The sequence below is a fragment of the Chaetura pelagica genome, unplaced genomic scaffold (assembly GCF_000747805.2).
Source record: "Chaetura pelagica isolate M959 unplaced genomic scaffold, ChaPel_1.0 scaffold596, whole genome shotgun sequence".
Lineage (NCBI taxonomy): Eukaryota > Metazoa > Chordata > Aves > Apodiformes > Apodidae > Chaetura > Chaetura pelagica.
In genome coordinates, this window is record NW_009953725.1 from 766,015 (window position 1) to 789,836 (window position 23,822).

Genomic DNA, 23,822 nt, shown 5'->3' on the forward strand with positions numbered 1-23,822 from the left:
CATGAATATGTGAAACTGACTGTTAAAAAATACTAGATGCAACAGTGATATCTACCAGACGTTTCAGTATTTTCCAGAGTATAATGCAGATGTTGACTGTGGAATGGATGCAGGCATATATTGTATTTAATTTACTTTTACACTAATCTATTAAAAAAAAACAGTCTCTAAAATGGTGATCATGGCAAGGCTGTAGTATATATACCATGGTGTGTTGCTGCAAGACGTAGATTAGAATCCTGTAACTGAGCTGAAAATGAGTGGGGAGTCCATTTTAGTAATTTAAGTGACACTCAAAGCGTTCATGATATGACAGCCTTCAGGATTAGTATGAGAAGTGGATAGTAAATTTTAGGTGCATATCCCTAGTGAACACTATTTAAATGATATTACATTTTAATTTTTCAAGCAACATTTTATTCAAAAGAAGTAATGAAATCCAAGTTGAAACAATTTTCTTCCCTGATGAAATAATGAGCTGCTTCCTTAAGGAAGAATCTTTCAGTGTTGTTACCATTATGGAAGTATAGATATATATTTTGTAGTTTTACCTGGACTGTAAATTTTTTTAAAAGGGAATGATATTTTTTCCTGATTATTTCATTAACATCATCTCTCAATATGATGCTTATTAGATATCATTATCTGGTAATATGGATGGAAAAATTTGGCTACAGATTTTTTTTTCTCTCAAATTGTATGCATACATGCAATTAATAGAAACTGGAAATTTGTGGAGTCTTAAAAAAAAAAAAGCCAAAATTTGATTTATATAGATTTTCACTTCTCTTATAGCACTTGGAGTTTCCTACTGTTTCTATTAAGTCACTAAAGCTGAACATATCTGATAAAGACAGAATCTGGCCTTATAATTGGGGATTTGTGATATTTTACGTAGTATGATTTGGCTTGTTTGAGCTTAATATTGCCATGCTTAGATGATTACAAGTGTGCATGTCTCTATTTCTGGGTTTAATTGCCATTCCATCTATCACATTTCAAAACTATATGGGAAGCTCTTGTCCATGTACGGATTGGATGCATGTGATAGTCCCAGGTGCACAAAAAGCATTTTTTTATATATCTGTATTTATATGTGCATGGGATATCTGCTGACCTGGGTTTACAGAACACCTGGAATAATATCTATACTACAAGAAAGCATAACAACACATTTAAAAATTATTAATTATGTTAGTCATGTTTCAGTTGTAGTGTAACTAAGGAGGGGCCCTTCTAATCTGCTTTTCCCTTCTGCTTGATACTAGAATAGCAGTTAAAGCGTCACTAGCTGTTTTCAGCCTGCTGGTTAGTTGTTACATATTACTTGACACTTCTTATATTCTAGTTGTTATTATTTTTGTTAAGTCTCAAAAAATATATTTCTATATAAAAAATAAACTTATTTTTAAAAACAATCAGTTCTTGTCAGTAATTCATACTGCAAAAGTTTAAGGAACATTTTCTGAGTTTTGGAAATTGGATTTAAAATAACAGAAATTATTTTTTTCATCTTCTGATAGTAATGGAAAATGAACTTGCATAGGATGTAGTATGTATTAAGTCTAGGATATACAGACAAGGATGAATGCCAAAAGAGAAAAGACTACCAGAGGAGCTTTATGCATATGCAGAAACAGTAATTTCACCTCTAAACAGAGATCATAAGCAGAGTGTACTTACCCAACATTTCAGGTTAAATGTGAAAGTGTAAGGGCAGGAGTCCTCTTACCTTTGCAGAAGAGTATGTCTGTGTAAATGGGGATAAAATGACCTTCAGGCTTGCATATATTGTGGGAGTGGGGAGTGCCAGGAATACAATGTTTTTTAAAAGAAGAAAGTTCCTAATACTATTCCTGAAGCAAATTATTAAGGTACTAGACAAACAATATTAACCATTTCCAGAGCAGATAATATGCCATGGCATCCCTTGAGGACATTGGCTAAAAAATTTCCAGTAGGCTGGAATGAGCTCTAGGCATGGATGATCTATTTTAGTCTTACTGTTACAGAGGATTTTATACTTAAAAAATGAGTGAAAGCAATCAAACAAAAAACAAGGCACACTGATAGATTAGTTGCTTTTTACTTTGATAAGAAGTGTTCTGAAGATTCAAACTGTATTGCAAAATAGTTAAATGAATTTGCAGTCTCATTGGCAAGTAGAAAAGTTAACTTTGGAACATGTTACTGAAAATAGAGGTTGACAAGTACAAGAAAAACAGTTTTCAGAAAAGTTGGAGCAGAAGCAGCTACATAAAAATAGTAGCCAATGTCATTTAGAATCAAATGTAGAATAGATTACCAGTATATCAAAGAGGTTTTGACAGAAATCTATGCAATTTGAAAAAACCTCAGTTGTACTAATATGCATCCTACATGGAGGAGACTGAGTGGTGTAACTACGACATCTTTATCTAAAACTGAATTTATATCACACTAAATAACACTAGACAGTGTTTATATGCTCAGGATGTTTTTTGTATAAATACACAGCTATATCTATATTTATGTATGCATAGGTATGTGTATATGAGAGAGCCTTGTCTCAGGATTTTCCATTTTTATATTTGTGCATTGAACAGCTTGGCTAATGAATATGATTTAGGTTGCTTCCGTTGAGTAAACCTGACTTTGAAGAGGTAATTTTTACTAAAGGGAATGTGAAGTGGCTTCAGTGGCATAGGTCAGTGGTGAAACCTCAGAGACCTATGCATTATTTCCAGGTCTGTTAATGACCAGCTGTGTGTCACTTTGGACATGATATGTTAACATCTCAAATCCTTGTCCTGACCTTTGTTAGAATATGCGATTTCTTTTTATTTTTTATAAAATGTTGCTTAACATATCAGTCCCCACAGAATTAACTTCTCTGAAATGTACTCCAATGACAGCAATAAAAACGTACTCTGGTTAGATGGAAGGAGATATTTTGAACCTGTGTTCACAAAAATATTTTTATTGCTGAAAACATGCTGACCTTGAATTAAAAAGGATAATGCAAATTTTACTTTTCAGTATTCATATATTTGAGCCAAACCTGCCAGTTCATGCTCAATAATCATGAAAGTGGAAATCTCTATGCATATATTTTGACTTTGATGCATATATTTTGAATGCATGACTTCTCTGCTTTCAAACTGACATTCTGTATTTTGTTTTTGTCCTGGTTTGAACCAGGATGAAGGCATTTTTTCTACCACTGATTTTTTAAAATTCATTAAGAAAATATAATTTAAGACTGGTGTGAAAGAAATAAGTAGGAATCACAAGATAGTTAGCTTATTTTTTTTCTCTAAAAGCAAACAATGCTGAAACATCCTAGTCCCTGGACAAGCAGAAGTTCAAAACCAAAACAAAACTATATATTAAAAATGTCTGTTGTTTGAAAAAGGTTACATTTTCAAATATAGAGATTATTCTTTTTTTTAGATAAAACAATGCATTCAAAGAATGCTCAGATTACACAGCACGATAGTGAGCACTGGTATGACTACAGGCTTCTTTGAAATTCCTAATGACTTCATTGCTAACTATTCAGAATCTTCTGAGGGGTTTTCATAGACTTTGGGCAATTCTGTGGTATTTTAAATAAGTGTTAAATTTACAATTGGTTAATCTGCATGTAGCTTTAATCTTTAATTATGAGGTTTAAATTATATTAATATAAAAAACAGTATATCTAAATTAGTGCAAACTCTTACAGTAATAGAATTATACCCTGCAGTTTTATTAGGGAGTTAAACAGACTCAAAAATCTAAAACTCTGTAAAATAGTTGTATTTTTCCCATTTTAAAGTCAGGAATAAAGTTATTCATACTGTTTACACCAAATAATAGAGGACTGTCATTTTTTTTTTGTTGTGATTGAAGATCATTTTACATCATGGACTCTAAAGTTTTTATGAAATATTTTTTAATATTTTGTGAATTGGTATTTCAACTGTATGTGTCCTGTTTTTTATTTCTGAATTTAAAGGTTATCCCACCGAAGGATTGGAAGCCAAGAAAACATTATGATGATATTGAAGATTTGTTGATCCCGGCTCCGATTCAACAGATGGTCACAGGCCAGTCAGGGCTCTTCACACAGTACAACATTCAGAAAAAACCAATGACAGTGAAGGAGTTCAGGCAGCTGGCAAACAGTGACAAGTATGTCTATGGATAGAGAGACAAGTATTTCTTTGTTCCTATATAATAATTTGTTGGGATTGTGCTAGACAGCTCATGATTCCTTCTCTTACTTAGCAGAATAAATCTCTTAAATTGTGGAAGGGTAACACAATGTGAATCTTCTTTGTGTTTCTGTTATTGAAAGTATCTGGTACTGTGGAATCACAGAATCACAGAATCTTAGGGGTTGGAAGGGATCCTGAAAGCCCATCCAGTCCACCCCCCCTGCCAGAGCAGCATCACTGAGAGGACATCGCATAGGAACACATCCAGGCAGGTTTTGAATGTCTCCAGCAAAGGAGACTCTACAACCTCTCTGGGCAGCCTGTACCAGTGCTCTGTCACTCTCACAATAAAGAAGTATTTTCTGATGTTTATGTGGAACGTCCTATGCTCCAGTTTGCACCCGTTGCCCCTTGTCCTATCACTGAATATCACTGAAAAAAGCCTGGCTCCATCCTCCAGACACTTGCCCTTAATGTATTTGTAAACATTGATGAGGTCGCCCCTCAGTCTCCTTTTCTCCAAGCTAAAGAGACCCAGCTCCCTCAGCCTTTCCTCAGTAGGGAGATGTTCCACTGCCTTCATCATCTTTGTGGCTCTGTGCTGGACTCTTTCAAGCAATTCCCTGTCCTTCTTGAACAGTGGGACCCAGAACTGGACACAATATTCCAGATGTGGCCTCACCAAGGCAGAAGAGAGGGGGAGGAGAACCTCTCTTGCCCTCCTAACCACACCCTTTCTAATACACCCCAGGATGCCATTGGCCTTCTTGGCTACAAGGGCACATTGCTGGCTCATGGTCATCCTCCTGTCCACCAGGACCCTCAGGTCCCTTTCTCCTACACTGCTCTGCAGCAGGTCAGCCCCCAAACTGTACTGGTCCATGGGCTTGTTCTTCCCCAGATGCAAGACTCTACACTTGCCCTTGTTGAATTTCATCAAGTTTCTCCCTGTCCAACTCTCCAACCTGTCTAGGTCTCGCTGAATGGCAACACAGCCTTCTGGTGTGTCAGCCACTCCTCTCAGTTTAGTGTCATCAGCAAACTTGCTGAGAGCACACTCTGTTCCCTCATCCAGGTCGTTGATGAAAATATGAACAGCACTAGTCCCAGTACCAACCCCTGAGGGACTCCACTAGCCACAGACCTCCAACTAGACTCTTTCCTGTTGACCACAACTCTCTGACTTTTTCCCTCCAACCAGTTCATGATCCACCTCTCCAACCAATGATCCAGATCACACTTCCTCAGTTTAGATATGAGGATGCTGGAAACAAGAAAGCATTTGAAAAACTGGAGACCTGATGCTTTCTGTCTGTCTTTTTTCTTTCTATTCTAAAATGCGGATATTGAAAATAATGAAGATGGTGCAGACTCGTGTGAGTTTTATTTTGAATACACTTAATAATGTTTTAAGTATGAAACTTTTAATTATTAATTAAATTTTTTTTTGGCCTAGATACTGGAATGGCCTATTATAATGTAATTCTGAAAAAAACCCCAGTGTTTTTTTAGTGTGCCCAGAAGTTTTTGCTTTAAGAAAACCCAGCTACACCTGGTATATGGCAAGGTGAATATTGAGGTGGGGAAAAAGTCTATGAAGGACAAGGAACTGTACAAGAGTTCATAATTGGTGAGCATTCTAAGAAGATAGTGGTTATAGAAGGAATTCTTCCCCATTCCTTTTGTCCACATAAAAAGAATAAGTTCTGTTTTCAGTATTCCCTCAAAACTGAATGGGAATAGTTTCTGAAAGTTGAGTCAAAGGATCCTAGAGAACAGGTACTTGCATGTAATGAAGGAGGGTAACACTGCCCTAGTTTGAAGGAAAGTTTCTCACATAAGTTAATTTAAGAAATTAAGAAGGTTATCAAGATCAGAAAAAAATTAGGCCCTGAACAGCTTTTAAACAGGCTCCTCAGTAAACGTTCCATAATATCCATGCCTTTGTAGAAGTGCAAAGTTGATCTCTGTTTTTCAATTTATAACGATGGATATGTTTCTGCCCATGTATTACTTGTGAAAAATTGAGGTTATGGCACTTAAATTTTTATTGCTCTCTTAAGTGGGATTGGGAACTTATTTTGTTATGCTTAAAATTACTCCTTCAGTAACTCTAAGAGGGGAGAATAAAATACAAAACCTGTATAATATCTGATGCAATTTTCTATGTTATCTGTTCATACATGTTGGAAGTCTACATTTGATTAACCCATGATAAAATGAGAGACTAGTTTCTTAAAATAGTTACATGATGCAAAAATACTGTGAGTGTTTTAATATGTATCATGATGTTAGTATAATTTATTATATTTTTTATCTTAGAAGGCATTTTGTAATTGTTCCTGATTTCAGTTTTCATATTTTTTTCTGAAATCAATTGGCAACTCCATAGGTACAGTTAAGAGTAGTTGGGAGGGCTTCTTGTCTATTACTAGCTGTGGGTCTTTCTAAATACTCATTACTGGTCTTGAGAAAATGTGTCATAAAACCTCCCATAACACTCTTAATGCAGTTTATAGTTCTTTAAACTATTAAGTAGCTGAAAGTCCTTATTATCCCATAAAATAATATTGTTTCTTAATGAAGAAGTCTTCTCTGTTAAAGATTATTTTCTTGAATATTGCGGTGTTATCTATTTCCTTTAGGAAAAAGAGAAAGACCATGAATATCTAAAGTGAATCGTAGCTGCCTTAAAAGGATTGCATTGCATCTTTTATTTGCTTAGTCATTTGCAATTCACCATTGAACCAAGGTGCTTCTCCAACTTGATCTCTTGGAAATACGGGCATACCTGCATCCCATAATCGAGATACTTGCTATGGCAACTGAGTTGATGTATCCGTATTGCTCAGTGCCAAGCAGAAATGCAATCTGATTTCTGGAACCTTACAATGAGAAGCAAACTTTCTTTTCTAAGGCCTAAATGTGGGAGAACAGATGACTCTCAAAGGATCATGAGGCAAAAGCTATTGATGGTGGTTTTCTATGGTAGTGCTCTAATGTTCTGTTTCCATGAGATTTTATATGAGATTTAAACCTTCAAAAAATATATACATAAGTATGTTTGCACATATAAAAGTATGGTTCCTTGTGCTGCAGTGAAGGAGTAAAAAGAAAAATTCCCTTAAATATATATATATTTTTTTTACTATGTAGTATAATTTTTGGTATCAACTGTTTGAAACATTATGCCTTTTCTCAAAAGGTTTTTCTGGGGAAGGAAAAAGAGAAGAAAATACTTTTGCGTAGCAGGACTGTTACTTGGCAGAATTAGTACATTTGATTTGTTCTGACACAGGCTTGTAGAGCACCTACCTCTGTGTCTTTGCAGAGCTGGAAGTGAGGCAGGAAAATAACAAATATTAGTAATATAGCGGTCTTTCCATGTGTCTTTTTTTATGGAAGAGAAACAAAAGGGAGGGTGTCAGCCTGAGTGTAGTCATTAGATGAGTTGTTTAGCTGCTAGAGCCTGAAGAAAACATTACATGGGTAGGTGTATGATTTGTTACTGTAGCTTTCAGGTAGGAGGTTACACGGTCTGCAGAATTGTGAATTCAGGACAACTAATAATTCCTCTATTTCAGTGAATTTGAAATGAAGTCCTCTGTTAGAATTCACTTTGCAGGATCAGAGATATAGTCCATTGTGAAGGTGTTTGTTGAAAAACTGCACTGAACTTTTGCCTATCTCTTCCTCTGCAGATACTGCACCCCAAGATACGTAGATTATGAAGATCTGGAGCGTAAATACTGGAAGAACTTGACTTTTGTGGCACCAATTTATGGAGCAGATATCAATGGGAGCATTTATGATGAAGTATGCATAGCTTTTTATGAAGTTTATCTGTTCCAGCCCTCTTTTAAAGGGTGCTGTGCTTAGAGGATACATTCTTGCTTTGTGACTGAGAATCTGTCTCTCCTATGAAATCATTGTGTTACTCACTTTAAAGACTCCAAGTAAGGTTGAAATCAATTCTACATCTGCAAGAGTCAAACAGTTCTCTCCTTAGACAGTAGAATATTGCTACTGTTCATGATGATAAGACTCTTTCTTGATTTTGAACACTCCAGCTCCAGAACTTTGAGATTCCTTTCTATTCATTTATTTGTGTATTAACATGTCAGTATGTGTGTTTTCTGTGTAACTCCATGGAAATTTAGTGATACTTTAAACAACTTTAACATTTAAAGATTAAATACTGTATTTCTTTCTCTTCTGAGGAAGATAGTTAGGTTCCATGCTTGGAATGCCTGTGATTTCCTGGAAATGTGCTTGCGATTACTGTGTATCTCTGAATTAAAATAGACTAAACGGAAACTTTCGAGAGAAATGAATTTTGCTGGTTACTTGCCAAGATCTCCACAAACAAAAAGGGACTTTTAACACAGATCTCATTATCCAAAGAATTACAGAATATCCATTTATACCAATGAGGCTATGCAAATAGCTATAGGAACTGGATTTTGAAAGGATTATTTAAGTAATGAGACTAACAGAAGAAATGTTAGCATTTCAAAAAAACTGATGTTCTATGTAACCGACTCTCCAATTAGTCAACCAATTAAAAAAATAAAATAAAAAACTAGAATTTCCCTGTGACAAGTTGTTTGAGGCTCTACTAAGCTTTCATATTTCTTCATAGATGATGGATTACTTGAAGACTCTGTCCAAAGATAAATATGGTCAGCCAAGATGCAATTCAGTTTTTTACTTTGGATTATGTGATCTTCAGAAGATACCTATAAATGTCCAGTGGTCTATTGTTTAGAGAAAGCAGCAAGACTAGATTATTTTGTTTGTCTAACAGTTGTGTAAAATTTTTTTTGAAAATAAATGGGCATTCTGATTTGGCCTGTTCTTGTGAAGAGATATTCTAGATAGTTTTTGCTTTGTGGAGACCAAAGTGTGGCACAGGAAAGCTGTGTGTCTTTCAAAAAATACAAGCTTGACCTTTTTCTTCAATATTTTTTTTCTGTAATGTTTGCAGATAATGCCATCTGGTGTAGCTTTTTACAAATGTACACTTTGCTTTTTGTTCTGTGTTCTTTGGTCTTTAGTATGTTAAGGCTACAGCTGCATGAGCAGTATTTCCAAAGAAAAGAAAATAGAGTAATACCCAATTTGAAATGCTCACTGGTCAAAGAGAATGTCAGAGATTTCCTTCTCATGGAATTGCAGTGATTAAATTGGGAGGCTGATGAAGCAGGATCAAAAAAGAAAGGTGAATTGAGAAGGGCAGCATTCAGCAGTCCTAACTCAGATGTTAGGTGAATAGGAAGGGGAGACAAAGAAAGCACAGAAACCTGCAGGATATCTGGAATAAAGGAGTGTGAAAGAACACAGTAGTAGATAGAATTAAAAGAAAACAAATAAACAACCTTAATGGCTATGATTAAACGCGTATTAAAAGTAAACCAAGAACAAAGGAGAAATGGTGAAAGGGAGTGTTCACGGAAGAAAGAGCGTGAACAGACTGAGCAGTTAATGTGACAGCCATGTCATGGTGTATAGCCCGATGGGGTTTATAGGAAAATAAGGAAAAACCCCTGGTACCAAACTGTTGGTGAGGAAGTTATGGATGCCACTGATTAAAGTACTTTTTCTTAGAATATTTTTGCTGAAGTTAATTTTTGGCCAACAGATGGTGCACTTGCACAACTAGTATTTTTCATGTCTTAACGCTTGAAGATGGTGCTAAGAAATAATCTTTGGATTCTGTTTGGAATTAGAGGTTATTCTTACGTAATTTATTTTGCTTCAGGATTGTAATTATTGGGGGAAAAGAGATGAATAGATGGAGCTGACATTTGGGGCAATATGCGGCAGAAGGGGGATGGCTGGATTAATTTGTAATAGCAGCCTATTTGCAATAAAAACCCCAAATGCCTACTTTTTACAAAATGCATGTATTAAAAAAACCATGTATAACATGTATAACTGTGTGTTATACATGTTACCTTTAACATAGAAAGGTAAACATGTGGCAGAACTCCAGGTAGAAAACCACCAGGAACTTAGCAAAGGTGCAATGTCCACATGTACTTGGGCCATCAAAATCAGTAAGAAATGCTGCTCTGCTAGGAGTTCTTATTCTTAATTTTAAATATTTACCAATTATATTTTCTTTTCCACATGGTAACGTTCAATTTTATATTGAGACATCTCTATGTGAAACATGATGAAGCCTCTATTGTTGGTGTTTATAATATTCAAGAAACAGCATGTTGTTATTTGTGGAATCCAGCACCTTACTGGCATTAAACCAGAGAGGTGTAGATCTTGTAGTATTGTTAGCTTGTCTTACATAAGCAGATGGCAGATTCTGAGGGATTTGGAAGGCAGGGCAAAGTGTTAAAGCCTGTGTTATATGGGAGAGCAAATATAGCCCAACAACAAAACCAGGAACAAAGCCATCAATGCATGCTTTGAAATTTGACAACTGCCATAAATGATTCAAAGTTTACCCTTGTGATGTTAGGGTTATTCCAGAGTCTGTATTTATAATATATTTATGGTTATTTGATAGTTCTGAACATGTATGAAGACATTATGAATAAGGGGATAAACTGAGAATAAGTGTTCTGTATGCTGTATAGAGCTTTATAGAAAATAAATTTAAGATAGTTGAATATTTGCTTGAAAGGTTATTCTCTGTATGCATTTTAATTGCTGTTACATTTAACTACAGTGCTTTTTAGGTGAATGGTAATGTAGATGACTCAAGAAAAAGCATTGCACTAAGGAAGAGATTGTAAGGTTTGCTATTTATGTTATGTTTATGAACACTACTAGATACATTTTCAGGGTTCTGTCTGTTTGTTGTTACAAAGGCATCTGGACTTGAATGAAAATTAATATTCCTGGAAAAGTTTATAATGTCAAGCACCAGTTTCAATACCTGCAGTTGTTAAACTGATTAATGAATTGAATATGAACACCCAAGAGTTTTGGCTGTTTAGGAAGTTTAAATGAGAAGTGATTATTAATTTTTTATTACGTTATTACAGGAAAGCTGTCTTCCTTGTGAGTTAGCATGAATGTAATGCCAACTTGAGCCAGACTGTGAAACAGTTGCAAAAAGTTACTCTTCCTTTTTGGAAGGGAAAGGAATAGTAGTATTTTGGTTTTGATACCATATATTTATGAACCTTATTAACTTTCTATTAACTTAGTGGCAGTTGTACCTGTGACTAAATTGAAGAGTTCAACTCACCTGCTTTTTCTGTACAATCCCTGTTCTGGTAAACTAGTTAGGCATTCCACTTTCATGCCTCTCCTGACTGTTGTTTAAATCAAATCACCATTCACTCTGGCCACAATTTTTTTCCTTGTTGTATGAGATACAAGGGTCTCAAATCAACTGTTTCTGCTTCCCAGGGTTTTTTATTTTTTTTAATTACTTTGAAATTGTCTTTGTATGGACTGATGAGGAAGATGTATGATACCCCTACATGGACTGATCTAGCAATTAGGGGTAAAAAATCTTTGTGGTTTCGAAACAACTTCCAAAGAAAAGTGACTGATGAAATGTTCATAATGTGTCATAAAACACATCTGACTTTAGTGCTGTCAATGTCATCTGCTATTCAGTAGAGAAAAGACAAGATTTGAAGAAGCATGTGTAATTATTGTCTTGTTTCTCTACTCTTTTTCTGGTTTTGAGAGAACAGCTAACTTGAATTTAAGGTAGCATCTGGACATTACATGTAGAGTTTGGATATGAGCATGAAATGAGTTAGGAATGGCATCTGAGTTGTAGCTTAACTTAATGCTGCAGGACAGCAGCAGGTTTATGCAATCCAAGAGTCTGCAGACAGGATCAGTAACAGCTTGCTGATCAAAGTTGTCTGCTGGACCTCATACTCGCAAACAAGGAAGGAATTGTTACAGATGAGAAGGTAGAAGGCAGCCTTGACTGTAGTGACCATGAGATGGTGGGATTCAGGATCTTGAGAGGAGGTGTCAAAAGAGAAGGCAGGTCCACAACCTTGGCTTAGTGGTCTTCTTGGAAGATGCTTGAGGGGTAAGGCTCTGGAGAGGAGGGCCTAAGAAAGCTGGCTGATATTCACCTCTTTTAATCTAAGGAGTGGTCCATCCTAATGAGCAGGAAATGAGACAAAAAATGCCAGAGATCTGCATGGATGTGGAATGAGCTTCTCATGAAACTCAAGCATAAATAGGAAATATACAGAAGGTGGAAGTAGTGATGTATAACCTGGGAAGAACTGTCCAAGTATGCAGAAGTGCAATTGGCAATGTCAAAGCCTACCTGAAATAGAATCTGAGAGATGTTGAGGGCAAAGAGGACAACTTTTATAAATGTACTGCAGGGATAAATACTGGGTCCAGTCCTGTTTAACATCTTCAGTAATGATTTATTCAACTTGGGTTTTGCCAGGGAACTTTAGATTGGATATTACAAGAGATTTCTTCACTGGAAGGGTTATCGAGCATTGGAACAGGCTGCCCAGGGAAATGATGTAACCACCATCCCAGGAGGTATTTAAAAAATGTGTAGGTGTGGTGCTTAGGGACATGGTTTAGTGGTGCAGTTGACAGTGTAACAGTCACGCTCCATCTTCAGGGTTTTTTCCAGTGTAAATGATTCTGTGTTTCTATGTGAGATATGCTTAAGTGTTTGGATCTAATGTGCATTTACAAAAAGGGTCTACTTGATTCTGTTTTTACCTTTCAAAAGGGTGCTATAAAGCAGTGGTCATATCAGAAAAGATACTGAGAAGAAAATACAGATCAAATGGGGGAGATTTATTTCAAAATCTGTATGTTTATGGTGCAGAGATTCTGTTCATACCATTTTTTTGTTTGCAGTTTAAGGAAGCAATAAAAGCCTTGCAAGTTTTTTATTGTGTTCATTGATGTGAGTGAGTGGGTGTGGGGAGACAGCAGTGGGTGACCAGGCATTAATCCTTATCTGTGTTTTTCCTGCTCCATGTCAGTCTGTATTTTAATTAGTGGGGTTTTTTTTAAATTTTTTGTTTAGTATTCCTATTTAGTATTTCAGCTGTTACAGTCAGACATAGGGTCTTTTTAATCCTAGTTGTAGAGCAGATACTGTGTTTGCCAGGTTAATATTGAAATGATTCGATGAGATTATCACAGGAAAAATAAACACTGAAAAACAATTTTGTGTATTATGTATACCTACAGAAATCCTGTTTGTAAGCATAGAATAAATCCCACTGGCTGATATGTTGAAGTAAATGAAAAGGTAGTATCATGTTAGTATTGTAGGTACTTTGAAAAAAGGGAATTAAGAAAAAATAATTTCATTGGGAGCCTATATGATTTTAATGTTCCAAGAGGTCACTGTGTACAACCATGAGCTTCTCTTTTTACAAATCTACTGAAAGCTACATTTTTCTTCATGTCTTTGAGAAGGAATGGGTCAGCTTCTTCTGTAAACTGTTCAGATATTTGATTACTGCTTATGAAGTGGCCCATTTTATCTCCACATTGCATTAAAAGCTAATTCAAAGGCTGTTGAAAGAGTAATTAGAAATCTTGATAGAATCTACAGTAAGTTTGAATCATGTACAGAATTAGTGAAGATTGGAATAGCAGTCTTTATATAAACTACTATGTACCTTACGGTATTTCTCTGAAGAAATACAAGGTATGTCTAATATGCATAGCAATGACCATAGATAGTAAGATGTTTCAAGCTTGTATTTCTTTATCATAGGAGAGAGAGAAAATTATGCTATTTTTCAGCTTTTTTTCTTGATGTTTGTGTGGTACAATTGTCAAAGATGACAAGTATTCTTTAAAGAATTTGCCATCAAAAGTGTGGATAAATTAGAAATACTGTATTTACACATTCCCTTGAAATGATGATACTGTAACGTTGTGATATTCTGAGAAGAATAAATATTTTATATTTTCCTAACATTGAATAGATTATAGTGCCTAATTAGGGTTTGTATTTTAAGAAATTAGCAGCTGCATCTCATGATCAAGTAATGTGTACTGGTCTTCTACTAATGACCATAACCTGCAAATACATAGTTGACTTCTGAGAAGTATTGTTATATATTGACCTGTTACACTGTTCTTTTAGGACTCCTGTTTACATTTTCTCAATTGTAATGTTTAAGAACAGTTAATGTAACTATTGGAAAATAGAAATTATATGTTACTTAAAAATTCATATAAGCATTTTACATAATGTTTTGGAAAAGATATGTATGTGAGGGGATGTAACAGCTTTAATAATAATTTGTAGCATTTCAGCAAACATCTCCTTTTGAGCTAAGACTACTTGTCCAAAATAATTTTTAGGAAATGAAAATGGCTATGTGTCTTGAATATAGAGGTTGTGGGTTGTGTGTTTGGTATCTGATATTTTGAAGCAAGCTGTATCTCCTGGGATTCTTTTCTGTGGGAGTATTTGCTTTTGTTCTAGGGGAGATTAGTGGTGATTTAACAGAGGATGAAAAGATCAGATGTAGTTTAAAAAAACCACAACAGATAATTTATTCTCATAACTATCACTTAATTTCTAGAAAGACATGAGTAAGATTTCAGGATGTTATAGTTGCTAAAAGCTTACAGGGGTTAAAGAAGGTGACTGGGCAATAAATTGGTAAAAGCCTATGGGGTACTGTTAAGTAGAAGGGTAAGACATCTATCTGGAGAAACATTCAAGCTGCAAATTACTGCGGGCTAGAAGTCTATTCTGGGGAAGTAACAACTTTGTTTACACTGTTTCTAGTCTGCTTTTGGCCACTGTCAGGTGGGGTATACTGCCTAATTGACAGCTAAATTTTATCTGGTGTGTTTATTGCTGTTTTTTAACTTTGTATGTGTCTCTGCCTACATGGTGGAGTCATTGCTCTTATTTTGCTGTGTTAGTTTGCTTCTCTAAGTTGACTGCACAATTTGTGATAAATTTTATATGATTAAAAAAAAGAAAATCTGTAAATTAATTTGAGGAATAATAAGATAAAATTGCTTCTTAAGTTTTATCTTTTACAGCTTTACTACCTTGCTGATTATTATGGTTTTTACATTTGAAAGTGCACATTTTACCAGTGTTAGCTATCATATTGGTGTTTAGTTTTTTCTTTGATAATGCTAATAAAATTATTTTTTTAAAAAAATTATATTTTAAATGCCTGTCACATAGGCACATCTAAGCCAAATCTTCCATTTTAAAGAATCAAATTTTCTATCTTGAATGAACGGATTCTGGAAAATGCTTTACTCCTTTGTAGGTGTTCCAGATAACTTACAGATAGTTTTTTCTTACTAAGTGAAATACTCCTTGCAGACAGCCAGAAGTGCTTGTTCAATGAGAAGGTTGAATTTCATACAGAACATACCATTTTATTTATCAGTTCTAATTCCTGCATATGTAACATGCTTGATTAAAAATCCAAGGAACTGAAAAATGAGAGACTATTAAATGTTTATTACTTCTTACTTAAACATGTATTCTTACTTTACCACCTGCCCAATTATTGGATCTCACCATGTTTCTTAGTCCTAATCAGCTGCATCAGAGCTGCAGTCTGCCATCAATTCATTCCCCAGATTTGAGTAAGACTACCAGAACTGTACAGAATTCAATGATGGGGAGTGCAGAGCAGGTCCTTGTTAAGGGCACATTTAGAGGCTGTCTTCCCAACAAAGAAACTTGCCTGAATAGAGTTTATAATAATTCTGAGTATATTTTTTCTTTCTCTGAGAGAAATGGTGCCGGAGCACCATTTAATGTCTTCCCTGGAGGTGCTAGTAATTGCTGTTATAATGAAGTCTAATGTCTTTCTCTTCAGTTTTGTAGCTTTGATCTTGGTTATACTGACTCTAAGGTTCTGTATTACCTGAAGTTAGAATTGCACTTTGTGCATGAATCTGAAGTACAACAAAAAAATGGCTTTTTGAATCACTTTCTGAATGGCTTTTAATATGCAATTTTTATAGGCAATAATGCAAGGAAACAGCTGAAATCCCATGAAGTCAAAAGATTTCTTCTGTGGTATATTTCTTATGCAGTACAACATTATGGTTAGAAATACCTCTGAAGTGATGTAATGGTTTTAGTTTATACTTTTCAGAGAAATGGTAAATTTCTGCATGAAAATTAAATTCTTAAATAATGTTTCTTACTACTAGCATTACTTTGTAAATAATTAAAAAGCAGAGAGAGGCTCAGTGAAACTTAATAGTTTCCAGCTATGATCTCATAAAAGATCTTACTTACAGCTATTATTTTCATTGTGTCTGGTGTTTCAATCCATGTTAGATTTGATGTATTAAGTGTTAAGCAGATGAGAACTTCCTTACATTGTCTGCTCTGAACATCTCAGACTTAGAAACTGATGTAAGTCTTAAAAAGGTCAAGATAATTTTTTTTCCAAGTAACTTCAACTGTCTTTTGAGAGTGCTTATGAATTTGTAGTGATAGTCTTTTGAAGGGCTAGATCATGTGTCTATCTCTTGGGTGAGACTATTGCATAAAATTTAATTATGGTATACATTTATTAATGCATTTATTATGTATCTTTTTCAGGGTATTGAGGAATGGAATATTGCCCATCTTAATACAATATTGGATGTTGTAGGAGAAGACTGTGGAATATCTATTGAGGGTGTAAATACACCGTATCTATATTTCGGCATGTGGAAAACAACATTTGCATGGCACACTGAAGATATGGATCTCTACAGTATTAATTATCTCCATTTTGGAGAGCCAAAGTCATGGCAAGTTTAAATTTTTATGAAAGACTATTTCATTTATCTGTTTGTTTCAGCTGACTAAATGAAACAGATGGGATACAGTTGCTTCACAGTGATAAGTTTTACTGAAAAGCTAAGATAGGAGTTCTGTTTTTTTTTTTTTTAAATTGAGAATGCTATAAACATTGCAATAATGCATTCTTTTATTTTCAAGGAAAAGACTAGTAAGCAAATAAGGCTTATTTGAGTTCAACAGAAAAAGATTGCTGTGAAGGAATATGAGAAATATAAGGAATTGGGAAGCCCAAGACTGAAGGAACTTCTGTAAGGCCTCTTTGAAATAAGCTTTTTTACTTCAGTTGTCCTTGGGGACAGCCTAACATGTTTTGTATTAAACATGCATTTAATTGCTTTTTTGAAAGAGTTGTATTCTAAACTCAGTAGGCCCAGTAGGAGATAAGATTCTGTGCTAAAGGTACTTCCTAGATACAAAGCTTTTGTAATCCTTTCTCCATAATCTTAGATTTTTTGATGGGTAGCCTTAACAGAGAGATGAGTAGGGTTAATGTTGTATGTACAAATTGTGACATACTTGTATTTTAAAACAGATGAGAAAAATATTTTCCTTTTGGTTATAAAATCTTACTTTTAAAAAAATGCTTGTGAAGATAACCAAATAATTAGAAAGCTACATAAAATGTGCGTTATGCTTGGATCGGTTTTTGCAGTTTCTCGTAATCCAAACATAGAGACAAATATTGCAGCTGGTAAATCTGCAAAACATTAGAGAGAGAAGGTAAACTATTGTAGTAATGTAGTAAAGTTATTGTAGTAATGCAAGTTCATGTTTTGAATTGTTTTAAATATGTATGTATTTTTTATAACTTGCTGCTTTCATAGAAGTAGACATACTACAAAAGCCTTCTCAGCCATAAGAACAATAACTTTTTAAAAAATTGATGTAAAGATTGGCAATTCCAAAATCATCTAAGATGACAGGACACATTTAACTTAAACAATGATTGCAAAACATTGTTTTGGATTCTTAGAAATTTTATAAGTGCTATTTGAAGAAAACCTTGCTGCATATTGTAAAATTCTGTGTAGTTGAGACATTTACTTCTGTTGTCATCATGACACAGTGCAAGCACTAAAATTAAGTGGATTCCAATTCAGTGTCAGATTTATCTACTCCCTACACTTTAAAAATTCTATAGTAATGGATAAGGCTTTATGTTAATTTTATTGACGATGTTAGTTGTCAGCCAGTCTCTAAGATCTTTGGCTATTAATTTTTATTCTCTCAAAAAAACCTCACCCAAGAAACCAAAACTAGAATATCGATAGATGTTGGGACTTGAATAGTTTTGTGTTGGCTCTCTCATTACTAATTGTGGATAATGCTAATGCATGTGTTGTAAGTACATCACATATTTCAGTTATTTCTATGTATTTCTATTTTACCCTGGAATTAAGTTAATGTAATGGTATTTCTGATCAAAATCCAAACATTCTTGGTCCTGCACTTGGGTCACAGCAACCCTAGGCAATGCTACAGGCTTGGGGAAGAGTGGCTGGAAAGCTGCCCAGGGGAGAAGAACCTGGGGGTGTTGGTTGACAGCTGAATGAACATGTGCCCAACGTGAGCCCAGCGTGTGCCCAGCATCCTGGCCTGCATCAGGAAGAGTGTAACCAGCAGGACTAGGAAAGTGTTTGTCCTCCTGTACTCAGCAGTGGTGAGGCCACAACCCGGGTACTTTGTTCAGTTTTGAACCTCTCACTACAAGAAGGACCTTGAGGTGCTGGAGTATGTCCAGAGAAAGGCGATAAAGCTGGTGAAGGGTTTAGCACACCAGTCTTATGAGAAGCAAGCAGCTGAGGCAACTAGCGTTGTTTAGTCTGGAGAAAAGGAGGCTGAGGGGGGACCTTATTGCTCTCTATAACTACCTGAAAGGAGGTTGTACAGAGGTGGGGATTGGTCTTTGTCCCTGAGTAGCCAGGGGATGATTAGATTGGGTATTAGGAAAAATTTCTTCACTGAAATGGTTATCAAACACTGGAACAGACTACTCAGGGAAGTTGTATAGTCAGTATTCCTAAAGTTATTTAAAATATCAGTGGATGTGGCACTTAGGATGTGATTTAGTGGTGGACTTGGCAGTATTAGGTTAACTGTTGAACTTAATGTTCTTAAAGTTCTTTAACAACTAAAATGCTTCTGTTGTTTGTAATAAAACTGAACTTTAGTAAAATCCTTACTTGTTTTTTCTGGATTTTGTACTGGATTCTCTTTCTTTGCCATGTAAGGTAAAACTTAAGTTTTAGTCAAAGTCAAACAAAGTTAGTGGCCATTTTGTAATGTAAGCTGAAAAGAAGTTGGACACAAGATTATGAAAAAATATGGTCCTAAAAGATTTTAAATCTGCTGAAGTTCTCCTGTTAGCTAGCTATTACACCAAGAGTGAGTAGTTTTTTCCTCTTAGTGATCTGAGTTTTGGAGTTTTCTTGTTTAATTTGCTGTGCAATAGGCCAAGGATCCAGTCGGAGTCATAGTTATCATAGTATCACAATATTGTTCTGGTTGCAAAAGACCTTGAAGATCATGAAGTCCAACCACTACCCTAACTGTTGCATCCACCACTAAAACCTGTCCCCTGGCACCACATCTGTCTTTTTAGATGTCTCGAGGGTTAGTGGCTCAACCACCTCCTCAGACAGGCTGGATTACCAAGTTCAACTCCCACCCCAGAAGCGGACAACTCCAAAGTTCGCACCATGTCCCTGAGGTCGTTGTCCAAATGCTTCTTAAGTATTGTCAGGCTCGGTGCCATTACTGCTTCCTTGGGGAGCCTATTCCAGTGCTCCACCACCCTCTTGGTGAAGAACCTCTTCCTAATGTCCAACCTAAACCTCCCTCTGCACATCTTCCTACCGTTCCCTTGGGTCTTATCGTTGGCCACCAGAGAGAAGAGGTCAGTGTCTACTCCTCCTCCTTTCCTTAATGCGGAAGCAGTAGCTGTGATGAGGTCTCCCCTCAGTCTTCTCTTCTCCAGGCTGAATAGACGAAGTGCCTTGAGCCGCTCCTCATTCAGCATCCCCTCTAAACGCTTCACCAACCTTCTGGCCCTTCTCTGGACACTCTCTAGTAGCTGGACACTCTCGAGTAGCTTAATATCCTTTTTGTACTGCTGTGTCACTGGAATTTGACTGGTATCCAAGACAGATGCATTTGTGTTAAAAAACCTCAGTGTTCTAATAAATTGTGTTAGAAACCCAGTCTGAAGATCCTGGAAACAGACTTTGGGGCTCCTAATGTCTGATACCACAAAGACAGTATTCTTTTATTGGTTCATTTCTTATCTTTGAGACAAGATTTTTGGCAACAGTGGGAAGAAATAAAGGACTGGGGAAGTAGATGTTAGCACAGACCTTTGCTGAATGCAATGATGAAAAGTGCCATTTTGCCTTGGATTAAACATTTCTTGGTAATTTTAGATTAGCTAAATAAATAGACATAACCCAGTTAAATTGTGTCACATGTTTTTGAGAGGTATATTGAGAAGTGAGTTGTCCAGTTTTGCATTTTTTGTAATAGTGATAAGTACTTACATGTTTATGTGTAGAAATGGTAGCACATGGCTGCAGGTTATCACAAGTATGTGGTTACTTGTACTTTTAGAAGAGTAACTTTTTAGGAAGTTACCATTCCAATTAGAGACAAAGCATAGAAGTCTCTAGTTTGAGTTTTTGTTAGACTTAAGAACTCTCTGATCATGTTTCACTTCATGGAGTTGTGTATTTAATGACAAACAGTACAGTATAAAATGGTATACATGGCATTTGTCTCTGCTAGGATGTGAAGGATGTAAACATATAGTTTAGATTACTGTTTATACGCTGATGGATGTGTAATACGGAGTTGAGAACAGTTACAAACACATTGAAAATATAAATGGAGAGGAAATAAATCTATTTTTGTAAAACTGAAATTCTGATTAAAACTGCAAACATTGAGCACAGTCAATCTGAAAGTCTTTGTTTAACACCATGTGCAGTGGCTTGTCAGTAGGAATGGGTTTTGTCACTGTCACAGTTTGACTCAACTTAGAGCACACATTTCTGGGGTGCAGAGGGTCTTCCTTCTATGCAGCAGTTTCAGTTGTAATAGAACAAAAATGTTGGTGTGCAGATGAGAGCTAGAAGTAGGGAGATGTTGATTTGTTGTGCAAAATGAAGGGCCTAGGGTCCTTCACTTATTTTTCTGAGTAAATTGTCATGTGAGATGAATGAGATAAGTGTTTACAGGGTAGTAAAATTAAAAAGAGTTGTATGTGGTTTTGGACTATGTTATGTTAATGTGCTGTTTTGCAACATTGAAACAGTTAAAGTCAATAATAAAACATGACTAATACCTACACTATATCTATGAAGTGCAGTAAAATGGCTTTCAGAAAGAAGAATGAAATTACAGGTTTTCAAGTTTTTTAACTCTGATAAACATTAAAAATAACATAAGGTTAATTCCTGCTTTTTTATATTGTTACTGCCTTGTTACAGATAGCCTAAGAAATATTTAAAAAATAATTTCTTCATTAATTTGCTATCTCTAATTGTAACATTTTTACAATGAAAATCCTTTTATTTCACAGCATTGTCTATAGGAAAAAAAGAGAAGTGTTTAATGCTTGTATTTTTCTGTTGAACTCTTGTGTGTTGTGAAGCACAGTAGAATTCAAAGAAATTAAACCTATGTAACTTATGTGTTTTTATTTAATTGGGAAACTAAAGTATATGTGTCTTTTTTAACTGGAGTGGTGTAATTTCATGAAATATTGTCAGCATGCATGATTTTAAATTGTGTGTATGATATTCTTGAAGTAAATATTATAAAATTTAAAGCTAAAATGTTTTCTCAAAAAAATCTGTCTATTTTTTCATCATGAAATGCTATTTTTTTCTATATAATGTGTTGGTCTTCCATCTTTTTTGGCTTCTGTATTTTTAGTTATTTATCATATAGGAAGCATGGTTTGTGTAGTATTTTTTTAGCTTTTAATCCTTTTCTTTATGTAAATTTTAGGTATGCTGTTCCTCCAGAGCATGGGAAGCGGCTTGAAAGACTAGCTCAAGGTAATATTTTCAATATTTCCATATGTAAGATCTTTGAAGGACAAATTTCCAGCAAAGTGAAAAACATTGTCCTTGTCTTACCTACTATGTTTTGTTACTTAATGTTGTGTGACTTTTATCTGTCTATGATATGATTTCAAGAAAGTAACACTTCCTAGTAATCTAAGGAATTCTTAAGAAAGAAAATAGTCTTTTTCTTCCCTCGTAGAACTTTATTTTCTGATGGAATTTTTGGTTGCTTAAGCTTATGAAAATGAGGCTTAGTATTTTGTTGTTCATTAGATTTTCTTTGCTAGGATCTTTGTTTCCCCTGTGCCCTTGCATTTTTCTTGTCACACCTTCCTTATGTTGGTAAATTTTGAATCTTAGCCAAATTTGATACAAAGCTAGAAAAATTGGAGACAGTTGAGTTTCCAGAAGTTTCATGAATGGTAATGGCTGGGATAAAGGATGGAAACCTGGTCAGTACCCTTGGGAAGGGGCAAGCAGACAAAATGTACCAATGCTAAATCATATTTTTAGCAGCCTGCTGGCCAGTGAGCAAGCATATGAATGCAGAAATAATTAGGCATGTATCTTGGCCTGGCAGTCCATGTTTTATAGCCTGCTACTAACCATACTTTATAAGGAATGCTATTGAAAGTTGATAATTATATACCTTGTATCAGGGTCAAATTCTGAAAGTTTTTGTAAATATTCTTTTTGTATCCATTTTATGTGCATATGGGTGCATGACTTTTTCTGAGCTATTTTTAAACTGTTGCTGAGAATAGTAAAAGGGCACATATCACTGACATGTGAAAGTGAAGATACATGAACTTGCAGTCTTAAAAGTGTTTCTCAGATAGATTTAAATGTGGATAATTGCGTTGACTTCTAAATTTTCCCATACTTTTAGTTGAGCAAGTTGCTTTCCAGATTTTTTTTCCAACTTGCAAAGTATAGAACTCTTCATACACATACCTTGAAGTTTTTGCTTTTCACTGGTAACCAAATTGATACATGTGGCAGACTGGGCAAGTGACACTGACTTACGATAGCATCATCCAAATTTAATTTTAAGATTGATGGGAAGTGAGCAAGGGGTAAATTGGAAAAGGTGCTGAGAGGGCCACTAAGATTAGTGAAAAAATTGCCATTTGTTTCAATAATTGTTAGTAACCTCTAACTTTTGAATCTGAAAAAGTGTCAAATAAAGGGAAGGGGATATAATAAATACCTATGATGACTGGCATCAGAGAAGTAACAGAAGAATGATTGGTCACTGGGTCTTCCAGTACAGCGAGAGACTCTGTATGAAGAGCCTTAACAGGTTCGATAGAATCACAGATTCATAGAATCTTTGAAAGGTTAGGGTTGAAAGGAAACTTAAAGATCATCTAGATCCAACCGCCCTCTGTGGGCAGGGACACCTCCCACTAGATCAGGTTGCTTAGAGCCCCATCCAACATGGCCTTGACTACTTCTAGGGATGGGGCTTCCACAATCTCCCTGGGCAACCTGTTCCAGTGCCTTACCACCCTAATTGTAAAGAATTTCCTGCTAATATCTAAGAGATGCAATGCTGGATCTTGTCCTCACCAACAAGGAAGGGCTGGTGAGGGATATTAAGCTCAAGGGCAGCCTAGATTGTCGTGTCCCTCACGGGTCAGTATTGACCAGTGCTGTTTAATGTCTTTGTTGGAGATATGGGTAAGTTTGCTGATGACACCAAGCTGTGTGGTGTGGTTGACACCCTAGAGGGAAGGGACACCATCCAGAGAGACCTTGACAGGCTGGAGAGGTGGCCCAATGCCAACCTCATGAAGT

At 35.6% G+C, this 23,822-nt stretch overlaps 1 protein-coding gene across 1 annotated transcript in view; it reads left to right on the forward strand.

The window, feature by feature from the left end:
* The window catches only part of KDM4C (lysine (K)-specific demethylase 4C), a 252,049-nt gene that overhangs the window by 2,758 nt on the left and 225,469 nt on the right, over nucleotides 1-23,822 (forward strand). Inside the window, 4 exon segments of the mRNA XM_010000645.1 lie at nucleotides 3,980-4,155; nucleotides 7,883-7,997; nucleotides 16,714-16,907; nucleotides 21,964-22,013. Coding sequence (XP_009998947.1) covers nucleotides 3,980-4,155; nucleotides 7,883-7,997; nucleotides 16,714-16,907; nucleotides 21,964-22,013 — 535 coding nt within the window.